At 43.6% G+C, this 27,756-nt stretch overlaps 1 protein-coding gene and 1 long non-coding RNA gene across 4 annotated transcripts in view; one reads left to right on the forward strand and one right to left on the reverse strand.

Moving 5' to 3' along the window:
* Positions 1-25,633, reverse strand: part of Adtrp (androgen dependent TFPI regulating protein) — an 86,172-nt gene extending 60,539 nt beyond the window's left edge. Inside the window, exons 1-2 of one of the 3 annotated variants that reach the window (XM_085699419.2) lie at positions 25,411-25,633; positions 3,210-3,443 (exon numbers count right to left, since the gene is read on the reverse strand). In XM_085699419.2, coding sequence (XP_085555545.1) covers positions 3,210-3,362 — 153 coding nt within the window. In that variant the 5' untranslated portion in view covers positions 3,363-3,443; positions 25,411-25,633. Of the gene's footprint in view, positions 1-3,209; positions 3,444-4,132; positions 4,152-25,201; positions 25,305-25,410 lie in introns of those variants that run through there. The other 2 variants (XM_085699420.2, XM_048419729.3) reach the window with 2 other exon arrangements.
* On the forward strand, positions 1,328-21,927 carry LOC125390718 (uncharacterized). Its single transcript, XR_007228864.3, has 2 exons — positions 1,328-1,628; positions 21,491-21,927. It is a non-coding gene; the product is annotated as an uncharacterized LOC125390718 (long non-coding RNA).
* Positions 25,634-27,756: the final 2,123 nt, after the last annotated feature.

Consider the following 27,756-nt stretch of genomic DNA (forward strand, 5'->3'; position numbering starts at 1 on the left):
TTGTCCCCTTGCCTTCCTCTTCTTAGTTACCAGCACTCTACCAGCCACCAACCCTCTGGCAGCTTTTCTGGCTTCTTTCTGGAATCCCTGGGGGGCAGTTTCAGGAGGAAAACAGTGCCACGTTCTAAAATCTGACTTGTAATAAGACAGGCTTTGTTATTCAACAGGGAGGCAGAGGTGCACTCAGTCGATTAGAAACTAAAGGTGGCAGAACAGAAAGGTCTATCAGACACAGGAAGACAAAACGCAACAGGTTTTCCTTCACCTGTCAGATGTCACCGTTTCCACGCGTGGGCTGGAGCGTCTAAGTCAAGAAACTAAACAGGGGCTGTGGGAGGGAGGAAGAGAGGTCGTGGAGAGGAAGAAAACAAGGACAGTGGTGCATGTGACACGAAAGGAGAATGAGGCTACTGGGGACAAAGGGGGGGACGAGAGGGGGCAGGGAGAGAGTAGGAGGGCAGAGGAGGGAGTGTGGGGATCAACAAAAACAAAGCCTGTATGAAAATTCAATGACACCCATTTAGTTTGTATGCTAACACAAGAAAACACACAGATTAGCATGACTAACAGGGCATATTACAAAGGCATTAAAATAGTTATGTTTGATTAACTAAACAGTATAAATTAAAAGAAGGGGTATACAATCTCTGCTAAGTTGATGGGCTACAGAGGTGGCCCAGTAGTTAACAATTATTTACTGCCCTTACAGAGACCTTGGGTTCAGTTCTCAGAATCTAGGTGACGGTTCAGATCTGCCTATCTTCTGGTTTCTGCAGGGACTGCGTGCACATGAAACACATACAAACATTCAGGCAGAAAACTTACCAAATAAAATACAATATAATAAAATTTACAATTCCTGCTAAGTTGGATTGGATACTGATGTCACCAAGGTGAAGTAAAATAAACATGGGTATTAGAGTAAGTTAGGAGACCTCTACAGCTAGGCCAATTTATTTCAAACAAAATATAAATCCATTCAAAACTAATACCCGTAAATAAACCTGTGAGACCTCAAGAGGTAGAAGTTTTGAGGTTCAAACATTTATTAGAACCACAGTACTCAAAAACTCCTCTGGAATGGTACCCCTAAATGGTGCTTAACCCATCTTTGTCAGGTGTGGGGAATATTCATGAAGTCTAGAAAGGAATCATTCCAGGTAATGTCTCCTTTGCTCACAGGCTGGGGCCGGAAGTTGCCAGAGAGCTATCAACTCAGCAAAGGAGAAAACACAGCCACACTTACAACAGACTAAGGGAGCAAAGTTCCACTCCGCGAGTGCCCTACGCCCTGCCCTCCTGGCAAACAGGACAGAAAACTGTAAGTGGCCTGGGTTGATAAGGGCTTATGAGGTAGAACTGGTTTTGACCTAGTAAGAGTTCAACTGTTTTCTCTGTTCACATAAGAGAAGGGAGAGGACTAGCAAACAGTCCTGCTACCGGACATGGGATTTCAGGGGGTCTGTGGAAGCCTGTGGGGGAAGCAAACTGCTGAACAGAGGCCAGGAGGCCTTTGTTTGGGGGATGTGAGCAGAGACTTGAGGAGGGACATCTGTGGGAATAGCTGGTGAGACAGAGGCCTTTCTCTAAGAGACACCAGCTTTCCTGGGAAGAAGGGGAGCTAAGAGGTGAGTTTTCTTTTTTCTTTTTTCTTTCTCCCCCCACCCCAAAAGGCCACCATGTTAAAAGGAATTAATGAAAAATACAAAAAAATCTTAGGGGGATCAATCTGGAACCTGCACATTGGAGGAAAGGACGATGCAGGGCTAACGTGGTCCTCGGATGCCAATTAGTGAGTCTGGAAGGAGGACAAGGAGTAAGGCAGGGATGTGGGGGAGGGGAAGACGGGTCCAACCAAAAGGAAAACAAATGGGATTTGATTGGGTGGCTAATTTGACAGGAAGGCAGAAAACGAGATTGAACTCTGAGATGATTTGGGCCTGTGAGATTCTCTTTAAGATACTTTCTGTCCAGCATGCCCACCTCAGTTCAATCCTAAGCACCCAAACAGTGAGAGTACAGAGCTGTCTCCTGAAAGTTGTGCATGGACCTCTACAGTGTGGTACGCACGACCCCAACACCTACACACATCCATGCACACAAAATAAATAAAAATGTTATAATTTTAAAACAGCATCAAAGTAGGATAGGCTAGTAGACAGAAAATGAAGGGGGAAATTGCACTGAAAGCCAAAAGAAGTCAGGGAGGTGGCTTATGGACCTGTGTACAAAATCTGTTCCACTGCTCCGTAATTCTGGGCAGTAAAAGGGCCATACTGGGGCCTGAGTTTGAGTAATAATTAAACAAGGATAGACATACAGCCCCATGTGACCCAACAGAGATACAAACCTCAGTGTCAGAAATATATGCGGCACGTATGCATGCATGTCGGCAAAGCGTGTAAAACGCTCATAAAATAAAAAATAAATCTTGAAAACAAGAATATTATTTCCAGCTCTCTGAAACCAGGTGGTTTTATGGAACTGTGTATTTTAGCAACAGCGACAAAGACTTAAATGTCAATTCCTATGTCTGAAAGATGCTCCAATTTTATCTTTAACATATATGTGTGTGTGTTAAAAATACATTATTTCCCCTAAAGTCCTTCTTACAAGGCAGTTTTTCTCCCAGTCATTTCAGACTTTGCTCAGTAGCACGTGGCCAGTCAGGTTAAGAAGGCAAGAAGGGATTAAGCTCAAAGTTTGGTTTTAAAATAGTTGAAATTGTGTATTGGTTGTTCGCTCGGGTGATCTCTCCTTTCAGATGGAGCTTGAGCCTATAAAAAATTGTAGTGGGAGAGAAAGGTGGCAAACGCGCCTGCTTTTCTTAGATAAATCTGTGAGTCGCTGTGTGCTGTCAAAGGACATTATTCCTCCAGTGGAAGTCACACTTCCTACACAACATGTGACAACTCTGCCTTCTTTTCAGAGTCCCAGGCAGGGCTCAAGATCTCCCCCGTGTTTTGTACTCAAGCCCGTGTTCCCCTAGTTGGACTCCAAGAGATTTTGCATGAGAGCATTTTACAATTAGACACCCCGGTAGCTATGGAGCGTTTCCAGACTGAGTTCCTCCGAGCAAATTGCTAAATAACAGGGGAAGCCCCAAACTCACCAACCATGAAGAAGGAAGACATATAGGGGACTTGTGTTTAGTAAAACAGTACGTGGGAAAGCTCGACGTGGTTCCGGATGCAGACACACAGACTTACCAGATTAAGGAGCGTCAAGTACTTTGACCGTCCGCCATCATGGAATTCCTTTAACTTCTCATTATCCTTTCCAATATGTGGGATGTAGCTATTGAGGAAGATGTACCAGTTCAAAACAAGGAAGTGATAGATGCAAGTGGTTGTCTTCGTCATGGTTTTGGAAGCTGTGTGCTTGCTCTCTGTTTTGCCTCTGAGTCCTGGGAGCCACCGCTTCTCTCTGCTCAGACTGGAGAGCTGTAGAAACAAAGTCCTCTGGGAGTGAGTTTCAACACAGGCTGGGTCGTGCTTCTCCCTTAGGCACCTTTTCTTATAACCTTGGGAGGAAATCTTTTAGTTAGCTGCAGTTAGATAACCTGATGATTTGCATATATTTCAAAACAGCTCTGAGGCGAGCAACAAAGAAGAGTTGCACTTGGAACAGGGCACCGCCTGCTAAATAACCTCTTACAAATGACGTCTCTCTAAGCCTCCTCTGTTCTTCCTTTTCATTTGCTCAGAAAGGTCAAAGGTTGTGAGGTGTCTCTTCAAAGAAGGGGAGCTTCTCTTAAATCAGGAAGTAGAGACTTGGGTGTGTTTATGGCCCAAAGAAAGATAAGGGAATCAGGTGTGGTCTTTCTACTTGTGAAACCTCTGAGGTATTATCAAGCTTGAAACAGCCATTTTTTTTTTTTTGATCCCCCTAGGGACTGACTCAAGGGAGTCTCAATCTCCCCACCCTTACACTAGAGAACAAAAGATGTCTAGACATTCCATTTGCATACCATTTATGCGCCCAGAGGGAAGAAGCATAGGGAGATAGCTGTGGCCAGTGTTCTGCATAGAACGAGCATAGACGAGGCTGAGTGGGGAAAGCAAGGGTTTTGGCACCACCCTGGGGAATAGAAGACACAGTTGGGTTGGGAGAGCAATGGACAGGACCCTACCTCAGCCAGTGCAGAAGGGACTTGAAGGAGAACCGCAAGAGGCATGCCTTGTGACATCACCAGTTTGTTTCCCTGGGCAACTGACTTGAGGGTTGAACAAATTCCTTGCGAAATGCCCCTGGCGCCGCTAGGGAACTCTGCAGTTGACGCTGTTGATGACGTCACCAGGGTTTACAAGAACTGAGAAAAAGAACTTCGAGGAGCTTTGGGAACTCAAAGAAACCCAGAGCTAATCTATCTATGAAAAGTCAACTAGACCAAACATTAGGACTCATAGGCAAGGGGAGAGTGGTCCTGAGCCAGCATGTCTGCAGGGTAGCCATTTCTTAGTCTGCTGGAAATGCTGTAATGAAATATTACAGAGTTGTAGGCTTATAAACAAATTTATTTCTCCTGTTTCTAGAGGTGAGCATTACAAGACCAAGACACAGGCAGGTTCTGTGTCTGGTTCAGGTTTATTTTCTGGTTAACACGTATAATCCTCTCACCATGGCCTCTCATGGGAAAGGGGGCAAAACAGATCCTGTGGATGTTGTTGGGGTTAGAATACTGTCTGGGAAGGCTCTGTCTTAATGTCCTCAGGACTTACCTATAGCCTACACCTCTCACTAAAACCATCACTTGGAGAGTTGGGATTTCTCTCACCCCATGAGTCTGGGTAAGGCCTGAACATTTAAAACAGAAACCCTTCACTCTGGGGAGAGCAATCCAGGACTTGGGGACAGCACTCTGCAAAATTCCATTGCCTAGGCTAAAACTGCACATAACATTGCTATCTCCTTCACCTGTGAGCATGGCTCTGCGCGCTTTAGGCATGCCAGTTCTCTGAGCACTTTAAATACTGTGATGATGTTTAAACTAAAAGGATGAGTTGGGCAAGCAGTGAGGAGGTAGAGTAGGCCCACGCTGGTTGCCAGTGGGTCTCTAGAGCACAGAGAAACCTTTGCTCTGTATACCCGCTGGCTCCCTTGTCATTGCTTCCTCTTATGTATTTATCTCATCAGAAAAGTCTCTCAGTCTCCAGTGGAAGACCAGGGGTGAATGAAGATTAAGGCAAAGATGGGAAGGCGGAGAAGATAAAAACTCAAATCTCTGGTGCGCGTTCAGACCCAGAGATGGGCTTCTCACTGCTAAATATGTCATTATCAAGGAGACCCCCCATAAATGTTGATGCGTTTAAATGTGTTTGTACTGTATTTCATATTTGTTTTGCGATTACAGCTAATTGTCAGCATTGAAATAAATAAAAATGTGTGATATATATAGGTAAAAACTATGTAGCTTCTAAATTGCGTTTTTTGCACTTTCTAATTAAACATGGCTTAAAACTGTCACCAAAAGGGAATCTAGATTATAACCACATCTGCATTACAATGTAACATCCCTAGATGGATGATCAGATCCGCTTTCACGACACACTTAGATGTCTGCCCAAAGGTGTGGTATTGGGTAGAGCTTTGCTACTTTTGCTGTTGTTGTTGTTGGTTGGCCTGGGACTCTATATGTAGCTAAAGATAACGGTGAACATTTTAATGTTTGGTGGGGGGGGGGCAGGGGTACACTCGGGTACACAGGTGTATTTCTGTTTGTGCACATGGATGTTGGAGGCCAGAGGACAGTCTTAAATGCCATCCTTTAGAAACACATCTGCCTCCTTTGAGTCAAGGTCTCTCACTAGCCTGGAATTTATCTAGTAGGCTAGGCTGGGTGCTCAGTGAACCCCAGAGTCCTCTTGCCCTTACTGAATGGAAAAAGAAAAACAAATAAAAGGAGGAGATGACGGCCCCTAAGGGGTTGGGGTTTTTATTACAGGTATAAGGGAGAGCACAGGCAGAAATAGAGGCGTTTGGGAGAGTCCAGAATGAGTGTGCCTGGCAAATGACCTGGGCCCTGTGAGAAGAGGGCAGAGAAGAGAGGAGGGAGCCAGGCATTAAGAGGCAGGACATCAGAAACTGAGAGGCTACCAAGCGGCAAAGAGGCCAAGAGGACTCTAGCCAAAATGGCTGAGGTTATATAAGAAAGAACTGCTGGGGGAAGGACTCCAGTCTGCTCCCTGGGCTGGAGAAGTTTAGGGTAGGGGGAAGGGTATGGCAGCCAGGAAGACCCTGTAACAGGTAGAGACTGAGGGATATTGGGAGAACCAGACAGCCAGCATCAGATATATCAATAGGTATCTGGAAGCCTTTGCCTTGGGACACCTAACATCCATATGCCAGTTCTAGGGTTCCAGGCATGTAAAACCATGCCTAACATTTATATGTGGGTTCTATTGATTAATCTCCAGTTCTGGTGTTTTGCCAGTAAGCACTTTACCAACTGACCCATCTCCCAGGCTGACCTTAAACATCTGGATTTCTGATTCTTCTACCTCTGCTTCCCAAGTGTTGGGATTACTGGCCACCACACCTAACTTATTTTCAGTTCTAGGGTTCAAACCCAGGGCTTCCATGCTGGGCAAGGGCTCTGATAACTAATGCACAGGTATACTTTAACAAGCAAAAAATGTGACCTTTTCTTAGCTACTAATTTCAAACTAACACAGGCCTAGTTCAGATCTTGCCTGCATTCTTCCTTTCTTCAAGAATTAGAATCTGTATTTATATAGAGGAGAAAGGGAATAACTAAATTTTATTATTTAAAAGCTGGCAGGAATTTAATTTTTAAGAAGAAATAATGCAGATACACACATACACATTTCATTCTTCAAACACTACATAGACAGCTACATTCACAAAGTGCTTCCCTTGTAGCTCTACACTCTCAGGAGACAGGGATCTGAATTTTTAACTTAAATTCATATTGGTATTGAACAATTATCTAGCAAGCAAGTACTCTTTGCTAGGAATTGACTAGGTCGTGGATGTTCCATTATCTGTTTTTGTTTAATAACTTTTTCCCAGAACTTCATTATGAGCACTACACATCACTCTCGCCCCGCCACCTACAGCTCTTTCAGTGTCCCCCTTCCCGAGTCTCTCTCTCTCTCTCTCTCTCTCTCTCTCTCTCTCTGTCTGTCTCTCTCTCTCATGGGTTTCCAAGACAGGGTTTCTCTGTGTAGCCCTGGCTGTCCTGGAACTTGCTTTGTAGACCAGGCTGACCTCAAACTCACAGAGATCTGTCTGCCTCTGCCTCCCAAGTGTTAGGATTAAAGGCATACACCGCCACCAACTAACCATCATTGTAATATTGAGTTGGAAGTGTCACCCCAGCCACTGGTCTGGGACTTGCCAAGCACATGGATTCCAACTCTCAGCCTGCCAAGTGTTGACCACTCCCTGGGGAGGGTCAGGACCACTCCCACAGGGTATTTAGGCTTGTATCAGAAAAAGGAACTCGTGGCTTGGGGTTTTACAAGTGCTCTCCCTCTGTCTTCCCCCTGCCCTACTCCTGACCATCTGAGAACACGGCATTCCTTAAACGTGGGCATTTTTGCATTTTTGATTCAGTCTAGTCTGGTTTGATTGGATTTTTTTGTGTCAGCAGAGAGGCTCCATTAGGAAATATTCCTAACATATTAGAGGTTCCACCGAGATGTACAGTGCTGCAGTGCTGGAAAATGTCCATAGCCCAAGCTCTCCACCAGATTTTGCTTTGGACTCGCTGAGTTCCCCTTCTTTTGCTCTATGCCGATAGGGTCCCTGGGGTGACCCATTTGCTTTTTGGGTCTTTGTTGAAGCCACGGACTGTGCTGGGAGCCTGACCCATGGCAAAAGCCAGACTTTTGCTGAGATGACACTTGGGTGTGGGGAGATGTCCCCCGTTTCCACTCACGGGCTCTGTTTGGTGGACGCATCGCAATAGACTTGAGTCTCATTGGGCATAGACTTTTAAAGTGGGTCCTTACAAATTCCAAGCCATTACTCAAATGCTCTTGAGCAGCTTTTACAAGAAAAATCCTTTTAAATTGGGGCTAAGACTTCGTAACCCACCGTTTCTGGATGCGTACTCTTGCCCCCACTTTCTGCCTTTCCTCTGCTGAGCCCACGGTTTGTCCCACCCCCACTTCTCCCTCTCCTTTGCCTGTGGGGCTCTGCCGGGCGCCCGAAGGTACTGCTGGCTCCCGTCCAGTTTTGGATGGGAGGCGGGGTGCTAAACCCGACTCCCTTTCCACCGGCAGGTGAGGACAATGGAAGCCATTGCTGATTCTTCAAAAAGGCGCTCACCCGTCAGCTGTTTGCTATGCTTCCCTGGCCCCTGCCTGCTATTTGGGGATCACTCTGGTCCCCTTTCTCCTTCCCAGCTGTTTACTGTTTCTCTCACTCTGGGATTTTAAAAAATCTGTTTCTGCCCTGTCCCTCTTGCAGCATCTGCTAGTCTGGTCCTTAATGGGATCACCTCTATGCTTTTCTGACTTTTGCCGCCTGCCTTCACAGGTTTCCAAAAGTGCTTGATTTGTCTCTCTGTTAAAATAATGTGGCTACAGTATGTCTGTGTAACTTTATAAATGTTTCTGTGTGCATGTGTGCTCATTTTAAGATTATTTGACTTATTAAAATATTCCTTTTAATCTTACATTTACTAGCATTGGTAAACTATAACTTAATGGATAAAATATACACCTAAATTTAGCTTATATGCCCAGTTTAAATAACAGGTAATAGTACTTTTTAAGTGTCTTTACAGATCTGAGGGTATGGCATTTTAACAAAAAGAGCCTCTAACATACACGCCAGCTTCTGCAGCACCCTTTAGCTCCTCCAAGAAGACAGAAGACCTTCTGCCTCCAAGGCCTTGCCTCTGGGTTTGGCAGACTGGCAAGCACTGCTTCCAGAACTATTGTTCTCCAAAGACAAGGAGAGGATTTGGGATTGCCTGCATAGCTAAAATGCTGTCTCATTTTTGCTTATTTGTCCCTCCCAGAGCTGTCTAATGCATTTGACAACTTAAGATACTGTTAACTTATTACTTCATCCATGACATTGAGTCTTTTGCAATGATACCAAGATGTGCCTGGGCCAAGATCAACCCACAAAGTGCTATTCTTCTGGATCAAGGACACCTGCCAACTGAAATCTGGTTTTATCTGCTATTGTTATCATACTATCATATTATCATATCATCTGCTTTCATATTGCTATTGTATTATCGGCTATCATACCTATCCTATGGCTAGCCCCATTTCATAGGGCCAATAATAACATTTTTTTTTCTTCTAGCCACCTACCTTTTCATCTCCCTCAAAAAACAGCTGCCTGAGGACTCCAGGATGACAGCAACCCAGATACCGCCCCCAGCCACACCTCTCATTGAGTGTGAGCATGCCAACTCCCAACTCTCCCCTCTCCCACATTGCCCATGCCTGCAGGAAGTAGCCAGACTTGAGCCAACCTCAGCCCTCTAACACTATGGAGGTCAAATGACCCTTTCATAGGGGTTGCCTAAGACCATGGGAGAACACAGATATTTACATTACAATTCATAACAGTAGAAAAATTACAGTTATGAAGTAGCAATGAAAATAATCTAATGGTTGGGGGTCACCGCAACGTGAAAAACTCTATTGAAGGGTCGCAGCATCAGGAAGTTTGAGAATCCCTGCTCTGATGGATAGTTCCAGACATGGCCACACAGATGGTCCCAACTAAAATCAAAACAAAAAGGTAAGAATGTGGGAATGGGACCTATAAGGAGCAGGGAGTCGGTAACCACAGTAGGAAGGAGACAGGAGAGGGTGGGAATGAAAGTAAACAGAATACATTATGTACATATGCAAGTTGCCAAAGAATAAACTCAATCATTAAGAAGGAAATTGCCAAAAGATTTTAAGCATTCTTACCACGAAAGGTATGTGCATTTATACAAAAAGTAATTCTTCTATTAATGGGCTTGATTTAACCGTTTGTACATACACACACTTTAGAACTTCAGGCTATGTACAATAAATGTATAAATGTTTTACTTTTTTCTCAAAAACAAATAATTACAGTAAAAATATCTATGGATAAATGTATACATGCATAGCAGGCATATTTGATTGTTGAAAGCTGGCTCATTCATTTAAAAACCTACTATGTTCAGAGCCCTAAGCTGTTGTGTACAGAGGAGGAGGCAGAATCTAAGATGAGTCAAATCGTAGCCTAAGTCCTGGAGGAGCTCAAAGCCAAGTGGAAGAGACAGATATGTAAACAAAAAATTACAGCAAGATGTGATAAGTGCTATAATGGGGATATGCATAAAATAGTAATGGAGTTTAAATTATCCTGCATATTATTCTGTCATTTTAAACATACAGAAGACAGAACTAGGGTTGAATGTATCGAGGAAATCATTGGAAACGCAGTCATTCTATAGAAGAAAAAGATTGAAGTAACCCCACTGCCAGCCACATTAGAATATTTCCTATCCAGACTCCATGGATTTCATCATTCGATCTGTATAAGAGGGAGCTGCCTTAGGTACTCAGTTGGTACAGCCAATGGGATGCTGAGCCCCTTTGGTGGAGCTTGACCCAGCCAGTATCCTCCATGGGACTTGTGGCAACAGGGAAATTACAGGTCATAGTAAGAGCAACTGTTCATCCTGACAAATTCAGGACTTATTCTAAGGCCAGTTGCCCTGTGAAAAGGCAGAAAGAGGAAGGAGGAAGGGGACCCAGACTTCAGTGGAAGCTTGGGTACATACTCAGTTAACTTCCTACCTGGTCAGCTCGCAGGACTGTTTTAAGAAGAGTGGTTTCCTTGAAAGCTGATCCAGGACCTCAAGAGCTGATTAACTTCACCCACCCAGGGTGACTGGTCTCACATTAGCCTCCCCAAATAAGATGGGGCATCCTGAGACAGGCAATGAACTTCTGACTCTTCCAGTGATGTCTGACACCTCTGTATCCCCAGCCTATGTAGACAGCAGGGAGATTCCAGGTGCTCACAAGGATCCACTGTGAATTGAGGCATTGCATCATGGTACATTGATAATCGCCAAGGGGGCCGTTGGGCTCCCAGCTACATGCTCTCATTATTGGTGTTCCACATATTCTCCCAAACCCCTGGTGCCTCTGGACCTGTTTCACCCTGTCTTCTTCTGTAGTTCCTCTCTGAAAGGGGGATGATTCTAGAATAAGTGTGTGTGTGTGTGTGTGTGTGAGAGAGAGAGAGAGAGAGACAGAGACAGAGACAGAGACAGAGAGACAGAGACAGAGGGATGGAGAAGAGACAGAGAGGGAGGGAGAAAGAGATAGAGATATGCAGTTCAAGTTAGAGAACAGGGAGACCAGTATCTCCCGGAGGATTTCCCAACCTTAAGAGCTCTTGTTCACTGCTAAGAAAGGAGATAGGATGGCTTGCTAGCCCGCTGAACTGTGTTTTTACCACAACCAACAGTACCTGTTTCTCTGAGAGGCCAACATAAGCGCCCCGCTTCCTAAAACTCTGTAGCTTCAGGTAACCTTTGAAAGTCTCTTTAGAAAGAACATGCATGGGTTTTCTAGCCTCCGAACTAAGCCAGTGTTGAAAAACACGGAAGCTTGTTTCTTGGTTTTCCTCCATTTTAAAGGTAATCGCTTTTTCAGCTCCTCCTGTGCCTGCTGCTTTGGGCACACTGGTTGAGATGAACCCCCCTTGCTGTCCTCCAGCTGTGCTTGGGTGGACTGCAGTGCTATGCGCACTGCCCCATAGTCCCTGAGAGGACACGGGGTCACTGACAGGAGTCTCACAGGGGCACTCTTAGCTGAAGGTCCAATGAGCTCATCTTGTTTACAAGCATGAGATTGACTCACATTGAGAGTTTAGATCAGTTTTTTTTTTAAATAAGACATTTGAGATCAGTTGGTCTTTCAGATTAGAAAATTAAAACTCAGAGAGACTAAGGAACTTGCCCAACATCTCATAGCTATTAATAATTCAGGGATGGTGGCCAAAGATTCTAATGACTATGTATTATAGTTTTTAATTCCTAGTATCATCAATCTATCTGCTTGTAGAAATTAAGGAAAGTTTCTCGTAGATAGTACATGGTTGGGCAATGTTTTGGCTTGTTTATTTCTTAGTTAGAGACAAGGTATTACTATGTAGTCCAGACTGGTTTCCAACTCATGATCCTCCTGTCTCAGCCTACTAAATGCTAGAAATACAAGTATGCACCTACTGTTTGAACATTGTCTTATAATTGTGGTATTTATGCCATTTGTGTTTTAAGGTACCTGCTACCTGTTAATTGTCTACCATTTCATTCTTTGCTTTCAGTCTGTTTCTGCTATGTCTTATACCTCTGATCCTGCTTCTGTGACTTTCTATGTTACTTGAATACATTTTAAGATTCCATCTTAATTTATTTATAGTGCTTTGAGTGTGTCCATTTGACTATCTGGACATGACTACATACAGAGTTTATTATATTCTGCTTGTATATACGGTTTTATATTAGTTGAAATATGGCCTCCTTTCATCCTTCCATTCTTACCTCTTTATCTTTGCTATTTTTAAATATAGTAAGTAGTCTTGTCTCACTTGATGCTACATCTTCTAATTATCGAGTAGGATTCACAAGAGAAGAATTACTCTTATCCTGTGCATAATGAAAGTGGCTGTTGGCTAGAGATTGTCTGTTGTCACCAACAACTGGCTTGGCTCTGAAATTTATATTGGCCTCCTCTGTTGAGTCCAACAGTGAAGGAGAGATTGTTATTGAAGCCTTAAGCAACCTGATTTTCCTAAACCACTGGGTCCTCATTGGCTGAATATGGACATGCAAATAAGATGAAACCTATGACCAATCAGGAAAAGCCTGCCAAACTGTCAAATAAAAGTTTCTGATTGTTATGGTAATCTATTTCTCCTGCAGCTGGTGAGGCAAGGAGACAGTGTTTGTCTCCCCTTCCCCCCCCATAGAATTTTTTGTTCACTTATTGCTTGAAATTTTCATACATTACGCAATGTATTTTGATTGTATCCATCCACCTGCCTCTATGTCCACCACCTCATCTCACTCCTAACTTTATGCCCTCCTTTTTTTAAAAAAAAAAAAAATTATAAACCCCTGAGTTCAATCAGTGCTACCCATATGGACATGGGTAAGGGATCAACCCTGAAACATGAGGGATTGACCAGAGGTCATGCCACTAAAGGAGAGTGACTCTCCTTCCTTCAGAAATCATCTAGAGCCAGTATTTCCCTCTCCAAGGATGGAGCCTCAGTGGCCCTCCCCCCCTCCATGTGTTGGAATTTTGACTGGTTTGATCTTGTGCCAGTCTTGTGCAAGTCATCACGACCACTGTGAACTGATAAGCACAACTATTTGAAGTACAATTTGACAGCACACCCATTTAACATAGCAGCAGTAGGCTCTCCTTTAAGGTCTATGATTAGCCAGGTTTGAAATCCATGGTGTAGAGTAGGCCTCATATCCAATCAGAATATGCTTGGTTAATTCCATAACCTCAATGCCACTATTGCACCAGTGAACTCATCTTGCCAGGCAAGTCGGTATTGTAGCATGCTGGGTCCAGTACTGAGTGAGGTCATTTATATATTTTCTGCCCCAGAGCTCTGCATAGCAACTTTTGGCACCATTTAAACTAGCAAGCAAGGGAGAGCTTCCTAGTCAGTCAAGATTGATTTCTCCATGCCCTGCATTCAAAATCAGTGCTGTATTCAGCAATAGTGTCTTACTATCTAGTTAAGTTGAGCAAGCAAGATCAAGGCCAATAGCCTGTGTTGTCTTGGGTTCCTCTTGGCTGCTCTGACAAATAACTCATAGGGATATAGCCTATGCATGGCATTGAGATTTACATTTACATTCGGTAACTCATCCAGTCTCTTATGGCAACATTGTCTACCCCTGGAGCGTACTTCTGCTCAACATACATTAATAGATATTACACTGTTTGATTAACTTATAAGCCAGTAATTTCTGTAAGGCTTCATATACCCATAGTTTTGGCTAACCCATTCATCTCCCATACTTTCCCATATTGTCTTGCCCCTATCTCCACTTCAACTTTGTGTGGATATTGCTGCTGAATTAACAGCTGTATGCTGTTCACTCCTTATCCACAGGGCTTGAGTCTTCCACCCATCCAAGGGCTGGGCAGTGAGTGAGATAATCCCTCCTACTCCTATCAGTTATTCCTGATTTTCATACACCTCATTTGTTGTCTTCCTGGTGCTTAAAAGTCCCCTCTTATCATTGTCTTTCAGTTTGACTTACTTCATTTTTAATAAGATTTTATTACATTTATTGTGTGGGGGGGAGGGGTGCTTGGAATGTGCACCCTTGCCTGACATCTATTGGTTCTGATGACAACTTTATTTTCGGTGTCTATTTTGGTCATCCTGGTTAGTCTAATACCAATGCTATCCCTGGTATACCACCAAAAAATGTCTGTAGACATCAAAAGTTCTCTGGGGGAAAGAAAAATCACTTCCAGTTGAGGACCATGCCTCTCTAGAAGTCAGAATAATTCAGTATCCTCTTTGTGGAAGAAGAATGCAGAGCCATACTTCAAGTACCCATTTCTTTGAGAACCAATGGACAAGCTTCATTTTCCTCTTCCTGCATCTGCCCACAGTTGTGACTGGATGCTGACAACGGAACAGGCTCCAATTTCCTTACTAACCCAGGTCAGAGGTTGATGTAGCTCTTGACAAACAAGTGACCCTTATTAAGGAATTACAACTATTAAATTTCAAAGTTACATTCTTCTAGAATCACATGTACTCCTACAGTTAGTTTAAGATGCATCACCAAAGATCATCATACCTCATTTTTTGGCTTGTTAGTTTCTTTCTATTTCTAGACTGCTGAAGAGATAATCATGTGGCCTTGTGAAAGGTTTTGCTTGCCTACCTAGAAATAGTACTTTTTTTCCACAAAAATTAAGAACAGTGCCTGCTTTTACAAAGCCCCTTCTCTTAAAAACTGTTTCCATGCATTTGGTCAAGAAGAGTTGCTTTGGTTAAATGTCCTGTGTACTATAAATAAAAATGCCTTTCTCTAACTACACAAAAATGAAATGAAACCAGGCAGAAAACTTGTTCACAAAGTAGCTGAAGTTGAAGCTGTCAGCACTCTTAAGGAATTTTCTGCCCTCCTCCCAAGTCTGTTGCAATACATTTTAATTATTTATTTCCTTATCATGCTTTCTGATGGACCCACATGCATCTTTGGTCACTCAGTATTATCTAGAATAGAATTCTCACAGTCTGAGGGTACTAAGAGTGATTTCCCTTTGTTTCCTAGGTGCCCAAAACAAATTAGATGAAATTAAATCCAGCTCTCTTTATTACTTTCAACAAAAGCAGGCTTCTTTGAAACTTGGACCTCCGGTGATGAAGATGTCTCACAGATAAGAATTCCTTGGACAGAATCGTAGTTAGTTCTTAGATGTCCAGAGCCACATCTGTCCTGTACCTCTGGCTCACCCTTGCATTTTTTTTTGTCTTGAAAGATGTCAAAATCTCCAACATGATCTTCTGCCTTTCCTTCTTCTCTTTCCATTTCTTAAGATTCAGAGGAAGTCACGACACAAAGGATAAGGAAAAGGTGCAAACTGGGAGTATATAACACTTAGCTCCATGACTTCAGAGTTATTTTCCACAGAGGCCATTTTTCTTATACTCTTGGTTGAATAGCTGGGTGTTGATGTCTTCTCGGTTCTGAGAGGCAATAGTATCTCCACTGTGCTCATTGACAATGTCTTAGGGCTCTGTTGCCAAAGCTACTCTTGCCACCACAGCCTTAACAGGAAGTAGATTTTGTATACTTTTCTGAATTTTTACTGGAGTTAGTATGAGCATCCATGCTTTTGTTTGTTTGTTTTATTTTTTTATTTTTTTTTAATCTTATCAGCCTGGCTGTCTTTTCAAAGTAGATATTGATTGGGAGAAAAGAGAGAGCACCCTGGGTCCAGTAGCCAAAGAACCAATCAGGAAACTCTAATCCTTGGTCCCTGTCCAGTTGCTGCTTAAAGTTTGTTTCCAATCAGGGAAATTGCTGCTAGGATTCTAAGGGTGAGACAGAAACCAAGGAAAAGCTTCAGTGCAGCTGGACCGCACTACTCGGTTAGCATGTTGGCTTCTGAAAACGTGTGGGTTCCAAAGAGAAAACTATTTTCCCAACTGTTCAACAGCGTGTACTCCAAAGTCACATTTCTGACTTCAGATCATGGGTTCGAGTCTTCCCATGTGTGTGGCCATTTGTGAGGCAACGAAACTTCGTATCTGTTCCCTTAACTGTGAAATGAAGGTAGAACTATAATGAAGGTAGTCACAGCTTTGCTGGGCTCATTATATGAGACAATCCACATGGGTTCTGGACACAGCTCCCAGGGCTGTAAGTATTTAACATACGCTAGGTTTTATGATAGGAAGATCATTTGGAATGGTAGTCTTTGCAGCTGCCACCTGAAGGAATTATGTGTATGGCCTGCAAGATGTGTATGGCCCTGGGAGGTGCATCTACAGGAACATTCTGGAGATACATTTTCCGTCAAAAGCGTGGTAAAGTACCAGTTCTGCCATGAGACTCCCTACTGTTAACATTCTAAATTCCTTCCAGAAAATATTCGGAGGGAACCATTTCCAAGAATATGTCTCAGTTGTCTTAAGGCCAACAATAGCTTTCAAAACTAAGGAAAACCTTTATTCTTAATCTGGGGCTTTCCGTTAAGACCATGATGATCCAGAATTTCCCACTAGCCCTTGCTGTATTTCTCAGGAACTGAAAAGGGCAACCGAAATTGGCCTGAAGTCTGAAGTTGGTAAATTATCATTAAGTCTGAGAGATAGAATGAGACAGCATGCTAGTGAGTTAAGGTCATAAAAGGTAGGGTACAAAGAACAGCAGTTTGGTGTTGACATCTCTGTTTTAGGTAAAACAGAGGTCAAATTATCATCGAAAGGATTTTAAGGAGAGCAGAAAGAAATGTGAAAAATTAAAATGTATTCAACAACATTTCAAATTCTTGGGACTCAAGATACCAATTTTGAATATGTAGCCCAAATATGATCAGTTAATAGACTTTTCTTTCTTTGAGGAAACCACACTTGTGCGCTTGTGTGTTCTACTTTCTTCCCAGGCACCTCTGTTTCACTTAACCATTGTCCTTAAGAAATCAGGTGGTGGGCATGATGTTAAACCAATGATGAAAGAAGTACACATTACATAGATCCCACAGTTGATTGGGAAACTTGCTTTGTTCTTGTCATTGTTGTTGTTTTCTATTTGGAGATGGAAATGGTCCACATGACTTTGATAAACTGAGAAACATAAGGGAAATGGGTACAGTGATGCTCCAGTTTCTCCACCACACCACCCATTTCTGTAGCTCAGAAGTAGACAATAAGAAGCTAGATGGTAGGTCATCAGTAGCTCCACCAAAGAGAAAGTCGCTGTCCCCAGGCTTTGAGCTCCTACGACAGTGCTACATAATCCCCCTTCCCTTGCCAGTGAGTCCCTGAACAGAACAGACTAGAACATTCCAGCTTCCCACCCTGCATGGATGCCTCGGACTCTGTGCCCTCTGTTTCCAAATCCTTATGTTGGAACTCCACTGACCAGTGAGATGGTACTTGGAGATGGGGTCTTTGGGGAACTCTCCTGATAGGATCAATGCTCTTATAAGAAAAAACCATAGAAAGCCTTTCCCTCTCTCCCTACCATGTGGGGATGTGGTCAGGGTCAGCATCCTCACAAATAACGGACCGGACAGGCAACTTAACCTTGGGCTTCCCATCGCCCATGGCTGTACAGAATTAAGTTTCTGGTAGACCAAATAAGCTACTTAGTTCACAGTGTGTTTTGTTAAACCATCCTGAATGACAGAGACAGGGGTGTCCCAAATCTAGCTTCCCTCTGTCTCTTTAAATAGGAAAAAGGACATTAATGATACAAAACAAAAAGTGGTGGATCCATCTGGCTTGATGTGAACCCCAAGAGTTCCTTCTACCTAGAAAAAGAACGAACTAAGAAAGAAAAGGGAATTATAGTAAGTATAAAAAGAAAGTGTCCATTTAATATTATGTATGATTTTCATAAAATTATTAAAGTAAATATGCCATTCATATAAATAAAAAGGGATGTTTATTAAGCACACCAGTGGTTCAGGTGAACTAAGCACTTCTCACACAGTCGCTCGTGTCTTTGCTTCCTACAACATGAAGGCACACAGTACTGTGTCATTTGACAGTTGAAGAAATCCATCTGAGTATGCACATGAGTAGTTCAATGACTGATCCAGGCTCCCAGGATAAATAATTGGCAGAAATTGAGTCAGTGTTTATCTCAACCCAGAGCCCCATTAGACCATCGGAACTTTGCGTACTATGGTTGCATTTTTTTCAAAATCCTAAGATTTCCCAAAACAAAATGATCATTCTAAAAAGTAAAATAAAATCCATCATCTACATTATTATAAGGTTCTCACAAATAATTTGTGAGAGTTTATCTTTGCTTAAACGATGGTTTTATTAGAAGTATTCAGAAATGGAACGTCACCTTTTCCCCAAGGTTCCTTCCAGTGCTCTGATTCCCATAGTATTGCCTCACACTTCCCCAGGGAAAGTGTGCAGATCGGAGCCTGCCCTTTGGAAAGCTCCCAATAAACACCAGGTTTTATTATTGTCAATAACATTTTTTGAAGTGAACAAACCCCTGCGCACACACCGAGGTCATTCAGCAGCGGATCTTCAAACACCCAGGCAGTGTGTATCTCTGCTTCTGATTCTAATTTGCCTTTGCCCTCGGGAAGAGGGCTGGCCCTTCTGACTTCTGACCACGACATAGCTGTCACCCAACTGATGCTTGGGATAGGGTTGCAATGGAGTTACAAGTTACCCATTTGTCCACAGCAGATTCCCTCATGGCGGCCCTCCCTCAGCTGTGAGCCACATCAGCCATCAGCTGTGCAGTACAGCACATCAAAGGAGATACGATAAATGCAAGACAATGAACGTGACTGTCATGCTTAGTGGACAGATTTAAAAAGGGTCAAGTGATGTGTTTTGCTGATACATTAAATATTTGTTATGTCATGCCCCTACTTCCACTGAGTGCCAGCAGGTGTTCATGCATTCCTGCGAGCTAAGCCGATCGAGGGCACAGAGACAAAAGCCTGGTTGAAACTCTGAAAAACCCTTCACTGCAGGCCTCCTGGTACAGTGGGCCCTGTGTGCTCACTGATGCACTATCCTCATCATAGGAGAAGGCCCGATCCATGATTAGTGCGCTGCTTTAAAGGATGCTAGCCGTACAAAACTGCAAGGAACAACCTCCAAGCTCAGCACTACCCCTGTGGAACTTTCTACAATGTGGACAGTTTTATTTTTGCATTGACCAGTGGCATAGCGACTGACTACAAATTGTCACTGGGCACCTGAAATGTAACCAGTGTCACAGAGAATGTAAAATTTTCATCGTGTTTCTATTGTTTTTTTTTTTTTTAATTCCGTGTGCCTGTGTTGTTGGCTAGTACCACACTAGGGTGACTAGGCAATCCTACTTTACCTAGGACTTGGCACATCTGAAGCCATATCAGGCAAGTTAGGCCCATTGGGTAAATAAGCTGTGGGACCCAATCTTATTTGTCAACTTGTTAGATGAAGAAATGCCCAGGACATTGGTGAAACACAACCCTAGAACTTCTGTGACAATTTCTCTAGGAAAGATTAGAACTTGAGGCTCTGATTGAGTAACCAGATTAATCCCCTGATAAACTCACAAGATAATGATACTATTGGGAGGTGGCAAAAGGTAGGTAGGACTGGGCCTCTAGGTACTCTAGAAAGCAGGACACTGAGAGCTTCTCCTTGGGACCTACATCCTACACCGCTGTCTTCTCTATGTTTTCTTCTGTCTGCTGCCTTTCTGCTTAATAACGAGGAGCCTGCCCCGCCACATGATCCTACCCTCAGGATGCTTGAGCATGTGGAACCGGCAGCCACAGGCTGAACTCTCCTGAAACTGCTAGCTAAAATTAGTCTTTCTTCAAGTTTGTTATGCCATGGCAATGCCAAAGCCACACGAGCATCATCCCACTTTTAGAGACGTTTGGCACCTGCGAGAGTAGAGTTAGATGTGCGTGAAATAGAGTGCGGAATAGGATAGAAGGGAGAGGGTGCAGACACTGTCATGGCCCTGACCTGTCCCGTGCAAGCAAAATGCAAAGAAAACATGACTCTTAGAACTGATGTGGTCTGTAAAACTCAGTGAAAAATCCAGTAAGCCATGTGCAGTACTTGACAGTAACTAACTTGAATATATTTTTCAGCCCATTAGAGAGTAAGAGGCTATTGGTTGCCTCATTAAAATGTTATGTGTTCTTGTTAAAATGTCCTGTGCCTCGTGTTCCTGATTCTAGGCCATTTCTGATTCAAGGTTTTTTTGTTTTTTTTTTAATTGAATTTAATTTTCCTGCAATAGGCTTATGCTTTCCAACAGCCCCCTAACCTCTCAACAGCAGCCTGAACCCTCTCACTGGAAAAAGAGCACTTTTGGTATTTTTTTCAATTAAACCACAAATCAGTCTTAAGAGGGGTCACATGTGACTATGTACTGGTAACATTGCAGTTTGTGTCTTGTTTTAATTCATCCCAACTATCATGCTCCTGAGGAAGGAACAGTACTCTCTTTTCCAAACTCTCCTGATTTTGTGTCCTAGCACTACAAAAATGAGATGTATTCTGCTTCTCATATATATATATATATTGATATATATATTGATAACTATGGCCAATCCATATTTTTTTGAGAAATCTAGGAAGTCAGGCCGATCCATATTTTAATAAGCCATCCTTTACTCATTTTGAAGAACCCACTACTTTGAAAGTTTCCCCCATGTCACTTTGTTAACTCTTCTGAAATGCTTTGAACCAGAAGTGTTTCGGATTCATTCCAATTTAGGGACGTTGCATAGACTTCACTGGCGAGGCACTTCTAATGTGAAAATCTGAGACCGAAAACTTTCTGAACACGATGCCAGTGCGCTCAAAACCATGTCACCTTTTTAGAGCATTTCTAGTTGAATACAATATTTGTCACCTGAATCCCAGTGGCCCTATAAGTAGTGATCTCTCTGGTCTCTGAATAATTTTTTAAAAAGCCCTTTTTGCTAGGAATTTATCTCTGGCATTGTGTGGTTCCCATGTAATCAATAAGTCTGTGCATTTCTGGTCAATGGAGGGGAGTTGTGGGGACCAGAGTCACAATCACTGTCTTGATCACAAGTGTAAAGCCAAGGCCAGAGGCCTCGGTTTGCTGTTTTCTCTACAAGAAACAATCTCTCTGCTGACTTCCAACTCCATATTGGCTTCAAATTAACCACCCGGCTCTCTTGCTTCAGCCTCCTTTATGCTATGATTACAGGCATGCCTCACCATATGTGGTGGGTTTATTTTTTGGTCTTAACAAATTTCCCTCTGTTTTTGACAGTGGTTAGCAAAATTCATCGATTTGTGCATAAGAAGTACACGAGAATGTCGTCTTCAAACAGGATCTCCAACCTCACGCCCAGATACACTGCCTTAATTTGTCTGAGAAAGGGTGGCGAATCAGCCTTTGCCTGGAGACCTTGCCTTCACCCCATGAAGGCTGTTCTTATATACCCAGCGTTGTGGGAGAAGTAAGATCAGCTGACCACTAATCCAAGCTTGGCACTGGATAAAACAACCCAACCTTCACAACACGAAACTTCACAAAGCATGAACTTGGTCCCAGAGCTGATGGGAAAGAGTGAGGGGATTGGTGCAGAGGGTAAATTCCTGTTTCCCTGAAACCAAACAGTGACGATTAATTTTCCATTTCTCTCTCAAAGAAACTTGCTTTGAGTATGTCTATCCCAAATAAACTAAATAGTCTTTTAGAAATTATCATTTAAGTCTTATACCTACAAAGAAGTACTTCTCAATTTGTACAAGTGCACTATTGTTGCCTTTTCCATAAAGAAATACTTCCGTTGAGCCAAGTGTCTGTGGGGCACACCTTTAATCCCAGCATTCAGGAGGCAGAGGACTGTGGATATCTTAGTTTGGGGCCAGCCTGGTCTATAAAGTGAGTTTCACAACAGTCAGGGCCACAGAGAGAAACTCTGTCTCAAAATACTAAAAAGACGAGAGGGAAGAAAGGAGGGAGTGCCTCGGGGTGGGGGGATGGGGTAACACGAACTGTTTCAGTTGGAAATTTTGGCTCATGGCTAATGAGACTTACGTCAAGTGTGAATCTTGATCCCAAGATCTCGTTACTGAAACTCCTGACCAAGAGCACAAACACTGTATGGTGTACAAATGTGCTCATGCTTCAAGGAAATTATTTCAGGTGAACAGTGGCTTGGTTCACTTATTTTTTAAAAGCTTTTAAGGCTTAGCAATAGACTCCACACAGCTGAACCTACTCTCTAGACCTTAAATACACCCCAGGCAGATTGAATAACAAGTCCCAGGGCATAGTGGGCTACAGAAGATGCCTTGTTTTGAAACAAACAAAAGTAAAGAATCAATATTTTTTCCTTGGGTAGGAACTCAAGACGTGTTGTTTAATTACTAAAAATATGCAAAGGGGGTTTACGTTAAAATGAAACTCTCCTTCTAATCCATCACCTCAGCATTAAAACTTACCTCCTGGGGCTGGAGAGATGGCTCAGAGGATGAGAGCACTAGCTGCTTCCAGAGGACCTGGGTTCGATTCCCAGCACCCACATGACAACTCACAACTGTCTGTAACTCCAGTTCCAGGGGATCCAACACCCATGGCAAAACTCCAACGTATATTTTAAATAAAGAAAGTAAAACTTCCTTCCCCAAAGGCAAACATTGCAGTGAATATTGTGAATATTCTTTAAGATACTGTGCATATATATGTGAGATTAATAAAGATGCTTTGATATAGATTTTAAGCATAAGAGGCAAGAAGAGACATTTAGTATGACACCAGAGAGCGCGGGTGTGGGTTTCTTGAGAGAATCTCCCAGAAGCCATTTCTTAAATACTTTGTTTATTTTTACAAAGATTTGCTCATTCCTTTCCAGATAACTTGGATAGCTATTGGGACAGACACCGTTGTTGTGTTGAAATCACTGCTTGCAAAATGCCACAACTCTGTTGATTCCCACAGTCAGATTTCCTTCAGATTAACAAGACTAGTCTACAGATGCAGATGAGGACATTCTCCCTGTCCACATTCCAGCATGAACACGGGCCTTCAGAAAGTAGGGTCCTGGGTAGTGGACTGATGAAGCTATGCACAGATATGTAATCGAAATAATATAATATTTCAGTTGTATTTTCTTCACAAAAACCTAGTGTAATTTTTAAACACCCATCATCTTTATTCCTTTTGAGAAATGATCAAGAGAGGAATAATCTTTTACAAATTTAATAAGCATAATCAGCCAGCAAGTTCAAGCTCTTTCTCTTTGTTCATACTCATTTGGATGCTGTAGCTAATGGAGTGAGCGTGTGTGTTCTGACTGCATTCTCAGTGTCTAACACATGTACGACTGTGTGCACTCTCATCCACATGCTGCCCGCAGCCTGTGTTATGAGGTTCCATTAGTAAGAGCAGGACTTTGGGAGGCTCATTTCATGTGAACAAAGATTACTTCTTGTCTCGTTATTTCAATAATACATATCCTCAAGTGTAAACAAATCTCTATTTTCCTTTCATTGAAACCTGGTACAGAATCCTGAAGATAGTCTAACCCAGATCCCCAGAACACCTATCCAGCATCCCTGATGTCTGCTCTATGTATGTACCTTCTAAAAACAAAACAAAACAAAACAAAACAGAAAAACTAAAAGCAAGGACAATCTTAAACATCACAGTGTCTCTTCCTATTGCACTTAGCTGTTCTTCCTTATCCCGTGCTACCTCACTCGTTCTGGGGCTAATGTGCACTCATGCAAACACATCCCCGCTCCCTGCTGTACTCTGCAGGTGCTCTATCAGCTAATTTCATCCCTGGAGAACCCAAAGAGCTGTTACAGGTGTAGCAGATAGACATCATGCATGTCTAACTGTCATGATAGAGTCAATAGCATTTTCCCATCATTTTGAGTGTGTGTGTGTGTGTGTGTGTGTGTATGTGTGTGTGGTGTGTAGGGGGTGTTCAGCTTTCTCTACTCTTCCCCATGCTCCCAGATGAATCATGTGCCATTGAAGGACTAACCCCCGCAGCATGTCAGAGGATCTGAGATCTTGGAAATCAGGCAGCCTTGTCTGCCCTAACAGTCTCTTCCTGTTCTACTCTTTCTAAGACTTTTCCCCTTGCAAAGACAGGAATACATTACACTTGCGTTTCTAAGCTTTGCTCAGAAGAAAGATGGGGAAAGGTGTGTCTGGGGACTGGAGCTGCCACTCAGGGTGGGCGGGTTGAACACAGCTAGTGTGGGTGTGTATGGTGGCTGGAGGCAGCGAGACACACCTAGGTACTTTGATGGGTATGGGTTGGGTCTTCCAGAGTGGTCGGTCACTCTGCAGCTGAGCCTGTCATACAAGGTATGTCTTCCCAGGGTCCTTTTCAGTCCCACGAGTCCAGTGTTAGTTGGCTAATGAGCTTACTATAACTGGGAGTTGGAAAAAGTTTAGGCAGCGTTAGAGAAGGAGCGGTGCCCAGGCAAGTCACTGGAGACGCTCTTGAGAACAGCCTCCTGCCACGTGTGACTCTGCAGTTTTTAGCTGAGGGTTGTGAGTCCCTGTCTGCCCTGGTTCTTTCTTTAAGGAACCAGAAATCACTATCTAGCTAGAGAATTGTGGCTAGATGCCCATAGCCAGTTGGGGAATTTTTGGGGGTGACACACAAACAAGTTTCCTTTTGCACTGTTTAGTCGAAGATAGGAATAGAGATGAAAAGATATTCTGCCCCGGATCCAACTTACCTAGTGGGCAGGGACACTCTCCAATACCTCTTCCCATCGTTCCCAAAATAGTTAATAGCGTTGAACCTTGTCATGGAATCTCACACTTGAATTATATTTGAGCAGACATCTGATAGTGATTTATTGGCACATAGAAAATGTTCAGAAAAATCAAGATATGGTTCTAGGGAGCTGCACAAAATCTACCGCCCTCCCCCATCCACTTCAAAGTCTCACCCTCCCAGCGACCGTTCATCTGCATAGGCTGCTGAACCTCATACACAAAACTCACCTTAGCTACCTGGATCTTCCACCAAGGAAACACGCAGAGATCCAACCTGATTTGCAGTGGCCAGGGGATTTTCCTGCCCTACTAAGATGAGCGCTCTCTGGAAGATAAAAACTGTCCTGTGGGAGTGGGTGATCCATTGGCCCCTCCCCTCCTTTCTCTCGGCCTTCTCTGTCCTGGCCAGCAGCCAGGCAGGAAGGAGGGACACTCACCTGCAAGCTATTTCTCTTGGGACTTGGCTTCACCTTGTCAGGCAGGGTTCCTCGGGATGGCTCGTCCTGGATTTCAGCCTCATCACTAGAGATGATGAAAAGCTAAGGCCCCCCGGGGGGCTGGTGGTAACTCATTTTGCTCATGGAAAGGCAAAGAATGAGACGGGAAGCTTTGGTTTGGAGAATGGCTTGGCTGCTGAGACGCCTTTCACAGGTGAGCAGGCAGCATACCTGACTGATGATGGTGGCAACTGGGACTGCCGGGAAGTGTGGGTGAGGCCACTATTTTTTTTTTTCCTAGTGAGTGGGAGTTTGGAGGCAACTCCTTCTACAGCTGGCATTGTCCTGGGCCAGAAACGGGCATGAATCGGGGGATAAAGATAGGATGTGGGACTGTGTGGATACGTGTGTGCACATGTGTAGGTGTGGGCGGGCCCAAACAAATGCCACCTTTCTGTCTCTCAGCTTAGAACCGGGTGTCCTTTATTGAAACCTCTGCGTCACGGGAAGTGACAAGGGCTTTGGGATTTGGTCTACAAAGTGGCGGGAGTTCGCTGTGATTTTCCAAGCCCTTTTAAAAGCGCCATCCTCCTCCTTTCTTTTCTCTCAACCAAGATCTGATTCCAGAGTCCTAAATTATGAGAGAAATCAAAGCAAAGCTGCCGTGGTTGGGGTGTATGATGGCTCCAGAGACCTGAACCCTCTTCTGACCCTCCTCCTTGTGAGCAGAAAGGCTTCCCCCGCACATGGAGGCACTGTGGCGCCCAAGAACAGCAGCTTACGAACTGTGGATGGGCTGGTCGAGCTGTCAGGCTGGATAGACTGGGGTTCGCATCCTGACTCTGCTGCTATGAGCAGCAAGACCTCGGGGCATTCACTGAAGTATTTGTTCCTCAGTTTCACCACCTGGAAAACAGAAGTACTATCACTTACGAGGCAGGGCACCCACACAGACAGAAGACACACAGAGGACATTTGTGTCTTAGACGAGAATCTTCACACCGTGTATGCGGTTCATAGTTATTAGAGAAAAGTTGGGTGTGGACTGCTTAGGAGAGACCAGGACAGAAGGAATTGATGCGAGGAGACCTCTCTGCTTGAAACTCATTTCGGCAGCACCTGAGGGCTTTGCTCAACATCTACCCTTTTAAAAACAAAAGATGCTCTGCTGGGCGGTGATGGCGCACACCTTTAATCCCAGCACTAGGGACACAGAGGCAGGTGGATTTCTGTGAATTCGAAGTCAGTCTGGTCCTACAGAGTGAGTTCCAGGACAGCCAGGGCTGTTACACAGAGAAACCCTGTCTCAAACCTCCACCGCCCCTCAGAAAGAATGTGGGGGCTGGAGAGACAGCTCAGCAGTTAAGTACGTTCTTGCAGAGTTCAGATCCCTTATTCCCACAGTGTGGAACCCCAGGGCATACAGCATCCTTTTCTGGCCTCCATGGATACCAGACAAACTGGCAGTGGAAGCAAAGTATTGATCCACATAAATAAATAAATATGAATGAATCTTTGTTTTAAAAAAAAATCCCACCTATCTGACTATAATCAATAGACAAACCACAGAAATAAAGGATATTTGTAAGTTATGTTCTGATAAGGGCCGAGTACGAGTACCCAAAATTCATAAATACCTGCAACTCAGCAGCACAATAGTAAAATAAGCAAAGAACTTGAAAAGTTGTTTCTGCAAAGAAAACATCGCGATAGCCAGCAGTCGCACAGCATAGGCTCTCAGAACCAATGGTTCTACAGAACATGCACACCAAAGGGGTGAGGAAACAGCTCTTCTCCTCTGGAATGATGGCAGTGATGGCAACAATGCAGATGAACGTGTGTGTGTGTGTGTGTGTGTGTGTGTGTGTGTTTCAAAGCTGCCACCTTCATACACCAATGCTGAGACTGCACCAGCCTCGGTGGAAGAAAATGTGACCACTTATTTATACTAAAGATAAAATTATGCTGCAGCTCAGCAGTTCCACTCCTAGGGTTGGCCAAAGAATTGAAGACAGGAAACCAAGTGTGAGGTTGCACAGAAAGATGCTCAGTGGTGAAGAACATCGGCTGCTCTCCCAGAGGACCTGGGTTTGATTCCCAGCACCAACATGTGGCTCATATCTGTCCATTGCTCCAGTGCCAGGGGATCAGATGCCCTCTTTTAACCTCCAAGAATGCCAGGCACACATGTGATATGTAGACATATATGTAGGCAAAATACACGTAAAATCAATAATTTTTTTAAAAAGTTGCACACAAGTGCACATAAGAGTGTTCCCACATCAAACTAACCCAAATATTCCCCGACTGCTGCACACATAAATAAAACAGGGTCTTGACGACAGG

This window comes from Myodes glareolus, chromosome 14, assembly GCF_982192425.1.
Source record: "Myodes glareolus chromosome 14, mMyoGla1.1, whole genome shotgun sequence".
Classification (NCBI taxonomy): Eukaryota; Metazoa; Chordata; class Mammalia; order Rodentia; family Cricetidae; genus Myodes; species Myodes glareolus.